At 41.4% G+C, this 10463-nt stretch overlaps 1 protein-coding gene across 1 annotated transcript; it reads right to left on the bottom strand.

The window, feature by feature from the left end:
- Nucleotides 1-3716: 3716 nt before the first annotated feature.
- LOC131226336 (protein MIZU-KUSSEI 1-like) lies at nucleotides 3717-4699 on the bottom strand. Its single transcript, XM_058222142.1, has one exon. The coding sequence runs from the start codon at nucleotides 4669-4671 to the stop codon at nucleotides 3946-3948; it is 726 nt and encodes a 241-aa protein (XP_058078125.1). The 5' UTR covers nucleotides 4672-4699; the 3' UTR covers nucleotides 3717-3945.
- Between the last annotated feature and the right edge of the window lie 5764 nt (nucleotides 4700-10463).

Raw genomic sequence — 10463 nt, forward strand, 5'->3', positions numbered from 1 at the left:
TGGCTTTTCCTCTCCGATGAGTTTGTTGCCTAAATCCCATTTCTTGTAAGAGTTTGCTAGCTCCTTGTGCACTACTCCACACTCTTCATCCGCAGCATACTTGCATACCTGGCAAGTGTCTGGGACATCTGTGACCACACATATGGTGGCCCCTTCCATGAGATGAATGCAAAAATGAGGATGACTCTTCAGCCGTCAGATGGTTTACACCTGTATTTTTGCATATGGAGTATTGGCAGTTTTTTAAACCGTTCATTCGTATGGGGTGGCCCTCCTAGTGAGTGGATGCACCTGGTTTTTGGGCCACCTAATGCACTACCCAGATGCCTCACAGAATTGCCAGCATGGCACGTGTGTTATGTGTAAAGGTGCCTATAGACTTTGCAAGGCTCTTATAAAACAGATCATTTGAACCTGGCTTAAGACAACTACCCAAAGAAAATCAGTGATCAAAAAGTCCAACAATGGGACATTGGTTGGTTCATCTTTTAAAGTCCCTTGATATACATTGATACACCATCCTTTAAGGACCCGTTTGGCCGGATGGATTGGAAGGGTTTGAATGGTACTAGGGTGGATGGCATGGATTTCTAGGTAATGATGGTGTTGTCAGTGGATTGTCTTGAGATCCATGGGATTGCTCTATCCGTGGATTGCTATATCCAGTCTGTTTGGCACGCCCGGCCAATCCCGGGATTAAACCTTTCCATCCCTTCCAATCCCTCGTACCAAACACGTCCCAGGCAAATTTGAATGGATTAAGTTGGATTGGATGGGATTTAAAGGTAATGGTGTTGTCAGTGGATTGTCTTAAGATCCATGGGATTGGGATCAGTTCACCGACTCTGTTTGGCAGGCCCGGCCAATCCCAGGATTTAACTTCCAATCCCTTCCAATACCATCCAATCCCTTCCAATCCGACAGGCCAAACGGGCCCTAATGGCTCAGGCTTTTAGAGAAAGTGGCTATTTGACATGATATCAAAGCGGAGGAAAATCAAGCCTAGCCTGTTTATGGTGTGAGTGTCCCTCCACCCTTATCCAGTGTGTTCTCATGCAGAGGGGAGTGTTACATTCCCTTGATATACGTTGATACACAATCCTCCAACGGCTCAAGCTTTTAGAGAAAATTGTTGTTTGACATTGTCGACTTTCAAGTCATGCAACTGCCTCCTGGTTGAATGAACTTTTATTCAGTCGAATGGATGATGAGGATATGCAGGAGACCTTTAATAAGCAAGCAGAAGGGAAAATATTGGAACGGAATATTTGTTGGTGACATAGTAATATAACTGATGAAAACAAAGGTAGCAATATCACAGATAAAGGTCATGCTCACCCATTCGACAGCATGGAAATGGTAACCCTTTGTAAGATGATTATCGTGGGAATTTTACGACAAGTCTCCATTTTGTCCCATGGGTTAGTATAATCTTACCTGCATTATAAAAATAATTTCACCACAAATCTAGGAATTCATTTGGACACAAGAAAGGGAAGAATAAGGAGGATTCAAAGTTATTTGGATTGTAATTGGCAAGCCAAACACCCACCTAAACAAGAAAGGAGAATAGGTTGTCTCAACTCTCAACTAATTCTGTGATTAGTTTTCTGTAATCACGATTAATCCCTAACGAACCTAACAAATCTTCGAGTGATCCATCACTGGGATACAGGTCACCCTCTGGCACCTTGATGGTAGCCTGTTGGGGACATGATCTGGTCCACTGCTCGGCATGCCTTTGGGTCTTTTGTCTATAGTGTTCCTTTCCACATCCGAGTGCCCGCATGTGGGCCCATGAGTCCACAACAAAAAGATTAAAATTCACATGCAATCCACCATGAAGCAAGGGCCCTGATCGATCAGCGATGACCAATCGAAAACCTTTTGTTCCCCCTTGGCCTGGCCTACATCAACATACAACAAGAAATGTACCACAATGATGGGTGGCAACAAGGACATTGAAGTCTTTCTCAAGTAAGAATATGTCAGCAGGATACTGAGCAACGGACACTTTGGACAGTTAGGACTGTTTGGATTGTCGCAACAAGGACATTGAGGTCTCTCTCAAGGAGGAGAAATCTCACAATCAGATGGTCAGATTTTAGTGACTTTTGGCTCATGCCTGATTCAATATGGGGCCCATCAAATTAGTGGAATTTATCTTTTGATGAGTGGATTGCATGTTGAGATATTGATGCTTGTAGACAAAACATTGACAGCAACGTTTCCTTTTGATGCACTGGGATATATAGCAAGGCATGCTTATCAAGATTAGCAACTTCATTCAACATGACTTTGATTAGTAGAGAGATTAATTGGTAAGCATGGATTGTGAGAATTACTTCTTTGATCTAAATCTATTAGTAAAGGGGAAGAAGTGGGCCACCTAAGAATTCAAAGGCTATTGTGGCCCACTTCCCATCCCTCTTTTCCGTCAGCTTGTAGGCTGATCTCTGTATTTTATTTGATAAATCATTTAAGGAGAATTTATTTGATACTCTGGTAGACTATGGTGAATCCGTACACATGCACATGGCTATATTTGAATAAAAAAAACTGTGGGAACTACTGGTACTGATATCAGAATAATCAGACCACTTCAGCCTTTGATTCATTGAATCTCAACTGTCTGTTACTTCTAGATTGATAGTCACAAATTGGACAGTTAGGATCAGGAGTTGAGTGTAGTTTTCCAACATGGCCCATCCACATTGGGGCTGAAAATCTAAGGCGTACAGCAGCAGTGTGCATGTAGATGGATATAGATGGACATGCTCAGCAAGAAGGAATTCCACACCCTTTATGAGGCAGGTTGGCTCAAAGGTGCTAGATCATTCTCAATGATTGTACGGCATCATTCGAGGTCCACGTGCAGGGGGTCATGTCCACACACTGGCGTGGCCTTTTTGGCAAAGACAACAGAAGGAATCAAAACCAGCTCAAGCAACAAACATACCCATAGAAAAGGGCAGCTACCCAACAAAAGCTGCACTATATTCCCAACTAAATGATTTTTTGCATGATTTTCTTCCACTGTTTTGCCTCTCCCAAATCACTCCACTACCAACACCAACAGGGTAAAAAAAGAAAAAAAAATAAAAAAATCTCCCTCTCCCATACAAACACCTCAGTTCTTAAATTCACTAGGGCATTCAAAAGCCATGTCCTCTGTTTGAATTCCAAAGCTGTTTTTTTTTTTTTTTTTTTTAATTGGGTCTTCAAAATCATGGAAGAAATAATATATAATTGAGTTATCAAAATACAAACCTGTCATTTAAGGCTGTGTTTGGTTGCAATATTAAGTTAATAAAGTAGAAATGATTAAATTGTAATTACAAAAAAGACAAGGGCTAGCTACATCCTCATTGAAAATGTTATGATTGAGCTGAGTATTCACAATGTCTAAGCTGGCCACATTTGGGCGCACAAGTGGCTAGATTTGCGAATCTTCAGTTTAGTTGAGAGATGAAGTCGTGAAAACTAATGATGTTTGCTGATGTTCAAAATCTAGAAGTAGCCTTGAATTTCAGTCCAGTTCCTTTCAGTTCCAAGACGAAAATGGCATAATTGCGACTATGGATGCTAAAAGAATTATGATTGGGTTATTTCCACTTTATTAAACGAATGCAATTCAATCCTACATTGCGTCCAAATGCAGACTTAAGAAGCTCTCTTTATTCATGTCAATGAACGCCTGGATATTAAGCTCGATCTTGTAATATTTTCATTTTATTCTCAATCAATAATATCTCACTCACTTGGTGGAAAGAAGGAACTAAAATGAAAGAAACAACCAAACAACCCTCTAGAAAGAAAGAAATAGAAGGTCTTTGAAGAAATGGTGCTTGTAGAATACAAGATGAGAACCAGGTAAAAGAAACAAGAAGATATAGAGCTTGCTAGTATACAAGTAGAAAACGATAACAATGCACGAACAAGATGCTATCGAGAATGAAGGAAGAAGATGCTGAGCTCTTGACCAGCTCGCCCGTCTGGATTGATCAAATGAAATGACTCCGAGTCAGACAAGCCAGACACCCGTTTGAAATTGGCGCGGAGGTACATGAGCTCATTGTTACAGCTTACTGCCTCCCTGTTTATAATGCCAGTTCCCGAATGGATAGTTCGCATCAGTCGAAGAACATCCAGGTCGGCCTGTGAAGGTCGACGCTTTATGGCAAACCCCGCCTTCCTAGCGTTGAAGTACATGGTCCAGAATGGCATGGACAAGAGAGAGGAGGAGCCGTGGGCATGCTTAGTGGGGTCAGAGTGGCACTTGAGAGCGATCCGGAGAAGGCCGCTCTGCATTTCCTTGGCGAGGAGTGCAGTGGGGACGGCTAGAGTGAGGAGGAGGATGGGTGCGGTGGTTTTTGAGTTGGTTTGAATGCAAAAGCTTAGTTTTCCATGGCGATAGCCGAAGAAGGTTCCGGTGATGGTGGTTGTGGTGGGGATGATTATGGTTTTAGGGAAGGAGGAGTGATTTTTGAAGGAGTGCAGTTCTTCTTTTTCTTGATCTTCTTCTTCTTGGTGTTGTTGTTGAAGGTAGCTGTGATTGCAGCTCGGGATTATGAACTCCATGAGCGAGCGGAGAAGGCGCCAGCACCAGATTTGTCTCTGGCAATCTACACCGTCGACGATGTGAGTGGGAACCCTGGCTTGATATTGCATGATTTTGATGGTGATGGTGGTTCAAGTGTAGGTTGAATAGTAGAGAGCATTGGGGAGTAGAGGGTATTTATAGAGAGAGGTGTTTGACTCATTGACGACTTAGTAATTTATGGTCAAAATATATTTCACTGGCTAACACATATTTTTCGTATCAACCTCCCAATATAAGTGCATTTAGCACGTACGGATGAGAAAGGGACCGTTCATCTGTTGGGCTGTAGCATGGATTAAGGATGAATCTATGGGTGTATGGTTCCATGTAAGAAATAGATTTTCTCTCTCAACGCAAACATCGTCCATGAATACTCAAGCCCATGACCTTAGAAAACTCTTACGAGTCTATCACTAAGCAATGAGTAGCTATCCATGCAATAAAAAGCTGTGGGGCCTACCATGATGTCTATATAATATCTACCCCGTTCATCAGTTGACCCAGATTATTTGATAACACGAACCCAAATATCAGGAAGATCGAAAACACAGGTGGGCCCACTTGAATTTTGCATACGCATGCTTTTTTGGGCTTAGGTCCTAACTCGAGCCAGCTGGTAACATGCATCGCCACTAAAGATCATCTGTGGTTGATTCCTGCTTGGGGCCATGGTTGCAGCTTTGAATGGTCCGGCCATTTGTCCTTTGGGAAACAGGCTGCGGTAACAAAAAAGAAAATCACTCCATCAAACCTCATTAGAAATTTGACAGTAGTCCAATCACTGAGATCATTTACCTATAGCCCATCAATGCGGTACCCCACCTAGATCAACGTCCGGATCATCACTTGTATTCCATGTGCACTTTGAAAAGGAAAATGCATGGAATTTTCTGTAGCTGGGGCTGCATGCTTGCATTCCTGTGAGCTAAGATTGCGAATCCTTCTTGATTACATTTGAGACATTCACATTAGATTGCATAGTAGGCAAAACTAGTCATGATTAGTCAATTACGTTCATCTTTATTTCTTCTTTACTATATAGTGGCACGTTCAACACGCCTAAGGAGAGGAAATGAGGAAGAAATGGGAGAAAAATCGACTCCGGCCGACAGACAACCATCAAATAAGAATTTTACCCCTATAATTAATCAGAAATAGGCAAAATCGAAACGTATCAAACTGTCCAATAAAGGACACTTTTGTCATTTCAATCTGTCCTCCTCCGTAGCTTGCACGGTGTAGCACTAGAAAACAAGGAGATAGCGCTTGGTTGAAATAATCATTTCGTCATTACTGAACTTATCTATGTCAATTCCATAGAATAATGCAATCCAAGTATTCTTGTCAACGTGGCATGTATCTCGATTCAAACCATCAACTCATTTTGACTGGGGTCCATCCAAAAAATTGCATTGATTGGAAACTTCTAACCACTTGAATGATAGACATTTGCTTGCTGAATTTGAAGCATTAACAGATTTTCATTGAGATCGATATACGGATGGTGAGGATTGCCACCTACTTTCAGGTTTGGCTGCGTCTACAGTGTCTGCCATAATCTGGACAGTTTGTAACTTTGTACTGAGTATAAAATAATTATTAAAAAGAGAGAACTGAGCACTTACAGGCAATGGCACCACGACCTTTGGCAAGATACTATCTTTCTAGCCAACATGCCACTAATGCATGACGTCAGCACCATGAAATTGGTGGGCCCAGCATATAATGACCATTTTCGAAAATCTGGCTGATTGTTCACTACGTGGACTATACCCGTGTGTGAACTCAGACCATCGGTTTACAAGTGATTAATTCCACTAGCTAGTATGGCCCACCTGATGATCGACCGACCTGATTTTTCTTTCAGGTGATCTTCACGGTGGAACTTATTGTTTTCAATTCATGGTACTGCTGTCTGTACAACTGGCATGTTGGCAGGAAAGATGGTACGGTACCACAGATTATGGTACCTTGTAGGGTGAGCAGTTGTCTTTTAGAGATGGTGGTGGCTCATCCACTATATATACAACTAGCACATATGCGTGACAATCAAGACCATCGAAATTGTGGGCCATTTTGGATGGAAAGTAGCCGTAAACTCGTACTTAATATGGATCTTTGGTTATAATAATTTGTCCGTCCATCTCATAGCCACCGATTGGACGGTTAAGATCACCAAATCAGAGTGACTTTTGTTTATGCTTCACCCATAATGGCTCAAGGACCTAGGACCACCTGGATTTCCATACTTGTATTCCACGTGTGGATGCGGATTGTGTAGTTAGCAGCTCACCACATTATAGTGGTGTGTGGACAATCTGTGTGCCCACCATGATGTAAGTGTTCTATCCACGCCGTTCATCTGTTTTTTTCAGCCCATTTTAAGTATCAGCCCAGAATTGAAGCCCAGATTTAAGTACAGCGGGATAATGATGTCCACGTTGAAACCTTCCTAAGACTCATATGGTATTTATTGTCATCCAATCTATCCATAAGGTCACAAAGACTAGGATGAAGTGAAAATACAAATATTAGCTTGATCCAAAACTTCTATGCCCTGTGCCCAAAAGAAGTTTTCAACGGTAAGCGTTCAATACCCACTCTTTCATGTGGTGTGGTCAGTTTGAGCTTTGGATATGCTTAAATTTTAGGTTTATAACCTTTGATGAGGTGAAAAAACGGATGAATGGCGTGGATAAAATACTTACATCACGATGGCCCCACAAGGCATCCACACCACACCACGGCGAGCCTCGCTACCCAATCCACGTCCGACACGTGTGTGGTTTATGAATCGCCCACAATGATAAGCAAGGCAACGTCAAATGAAACGAAACATGGCCATGGCATGTACGAAACCCATCATATGCATGGGAGGAAGAAATATCGAAAGATTTTGTTTTTTTTTTTTTTTATATTTATATTTAGCCTTCTTCTTTTCCTTTTCTCTTTATTTAATTATTTATTTTAAAGATCATGATCTGTTCGCTGAATGAATGCTACAGTGCAACAAGGTGTACATTAGCTTCAAGTTCACCTCGGTGATTTTAAACACATGTTAGTTTAATCATTAATGTCTATGGTCCATCATTTTAGATCACTCTCATGGGCTACCTGAGAAGCGTCACAATGGTCGGAGTATGCACTCTCCACATGATCAGCGGCCTACAAAACTCATGGCTTGGATCACACAACAGAAAAGAAGTCCAACCGTCCAGTTTATCCATCTATTTACCACGTAGATGGTGTGCGGACCAGAAGAACCATCCGATCCGTACCTTAGAAGGTTGACGGTTGTGAAAATGAAGGATGATGTTTAGATGATCCGCATCATCCGAAAAAATGCGTGCCCTTGACCATGATCAATGAGGGAGCGGCTTAGGTGCGGCCCTGGGTCTCACCCAAGACCGTGCGGTCCTTGCCGTGGGACCCACCTTGATGTATTTTTTCTACATCCACGTCGTCAATCAGTTTTGCTGGATCATTTTAGAGCACGATCTAAAAAATGAAGATCCAAACCCTCACGTGGCTGAATTATAGAAAACAATGATGATTAATTGCGCTACCATTAAAAACTTCCTAAGGCCCACCATAATATTTTGGTAATATATATTTTCCATCCAACCAATTGATAAGGACATAAAAACTTCGTAGGACCCACCATAATGTTCGGGTAATGTTTATTTACCATCCAACAAGTTGGATGAAGGAAAAAAACAAATATTAGCTTGATTTAAAACTTTTGTGGTTTATAGATTGTCAATCACAGCTGTTTTTACGGTTCACCTGAGAATTAGATCTACTTAATTTTTAAGGCCGTGATCTAAAATTGTCTTGCAAAACTAATGAATGGGTTGGATATAAAATAAATACATCAAGTTGGAGTAAGGGCCGCACCGTCATCTTAGGTGAGGGCGGGGGCAGCACCAGGACATAAATTGTAGGCGGATTCAAAACTAAGTGAACCACACAATAGTAAAAAAGTGAGCCGACTGTCAGTTCACACTTCAGTGTTAGCTACCCCAATAGGAATAGATGCCAAGACCTCATGTTAAGACAAGGTATATTTCAGTCAAATCTACCACTTGAGCTATGGATCAGGGTGTTATTGGAATGAACTGAAAAAACATGCTAATATTAGCCTAAAACTTGTGTGGAAGCACGATTGCTTCAATGGTTGATGTTTAATCATCACTATTTTCAGTCTCAAGTTCACTTGAGCTTTGATTCTGTCTTATTTTTTAACCCATATCATAATATAATCTAGAAAAACAGATGTACTTGGATTTCTCACAAACGTTATAACGCCCCCATCTAGCTTCCTGTTGCAAGTGTCTTCATGCAATTCCCGTCCGCCTTATGTATTTCAATAGGGTACTTCAGAAATTTAGCAATTGAATAGAGGTAATTTTCAATTACTCAAACCCGTGTATTTTACGGCCTTACAGAAAGGGATTAAAAGAGATTCTTATAGATTTAATTATTTCATGCCTTTCAGTATTCAACTGCTAAAGAGACGATGGAAGAAAGTCAAATGATCAAAGACTTGAAATATTGCAATACGAAAGTTATTTTATCTTTGAGTGTCACCCATCGAAGTTAAGGCCCATCATATAAATGGTTTAGGTCATTTAAACATAAATTCATAACCGAATGCTAATGTCCCAACGTATCCTGTAACAATGTGTCGGGTTGTATCCTACCAAACCGCTATACAAATACAATATAGGTCAGGCTCACGGATCACGGCGGAGCGGTTTCTGGGCGGAGAGGTGATACGGTAGACCCAGAGGAACCTGAACATGGTTCCATCCATCCAGCGTTCCCATTCATTGATGGCTTATATTTAAAAAATACACCTACCGTAACTCAAATCTCTCACTTTTCTTCAATTTCTACAATGAATATCTGACCATTAAATATTTTTCTTACACCATCGATTTTAAGGCCATCGATCGGATGGATAGGATCATTCCATTAACGTAGATTTTGAGCCATTCGCATCCACAGCAATGGTTACTAGATTAACGGTCCAGAATTGATATGACATCCTTACGCGAGTACTGTAGAGAGATGGGTCCACCATCTTTTAGTTCTTCAGCCTCCACGGTATAATCTCCGACAGAGAGGGTTGTACCTGGCTTATCTGGCTTCTCTCCCACTGCTCTTTTTCTGTACAGTGGAACCTTTTTCCCACTTTTCCAAATGGGAATTTGGCTTTTCTTTTCATAACTAGCCAATCCTACACGCATCTCTCTTGCTTTCTTCGACATGGCCACATGTAACGATGGACGCGACGGACGTGGGTTGGGTGGATCGCCAGATCCCTGATTGTGGGGCCCACCATGATATGTTTAAATTAAATCTACTCCGTCCATCCGTTTTGACAGCTCATTTTAGGTCATTACCCCAAAAATGAAGTAGATATATGGACCACACCACAAGAAATAGTAGTGATTGGAATACCCACAATTAAAAACTTCTTGCGGCCCCCGGAATGTTAATTTGACATCCAACCTGTTGATAAGGTCAAAAATATATGGATTAAGGAGCCACACAAATATGCGATTGATCTATAACTTTTGTGACCCCAAGAAGTTTTTAATGGTCAATCATCACTGCTTCTTATGGTGTGGTCCAGATGAGATTTGTATCGTTTAGTTTTTTGTATCATGCCTAAAATGATCTTTAAAAACTGATGGACGGCGTGGATTTCAGGAAAATACATCAAGATGGGCCCCCACAGTCAAGAACCACCGACCTCGGTGGATCTCGTGATTGAGATCCACCGAAGCCGCGTCCTGTAGAGAGATGCTTAGAAATGGATGGAGGAATTTATTCATCGTTGGATGGTTATGGT

The sequence above is a fragment of the Magnolia sinica genome, chromosome 2, assembly GCF_029962835.1.
Source record: "Magnolia sinica isolate HGM2019 chromosome 2, MsV1, whole genome shotgun sequence".
NCBI lineage: Eukaryota > Viridiplantae > Streptophyta > Magnoliopsida > Magnoliales > Magnoliaceae > Magnolia > Magnolia sinica.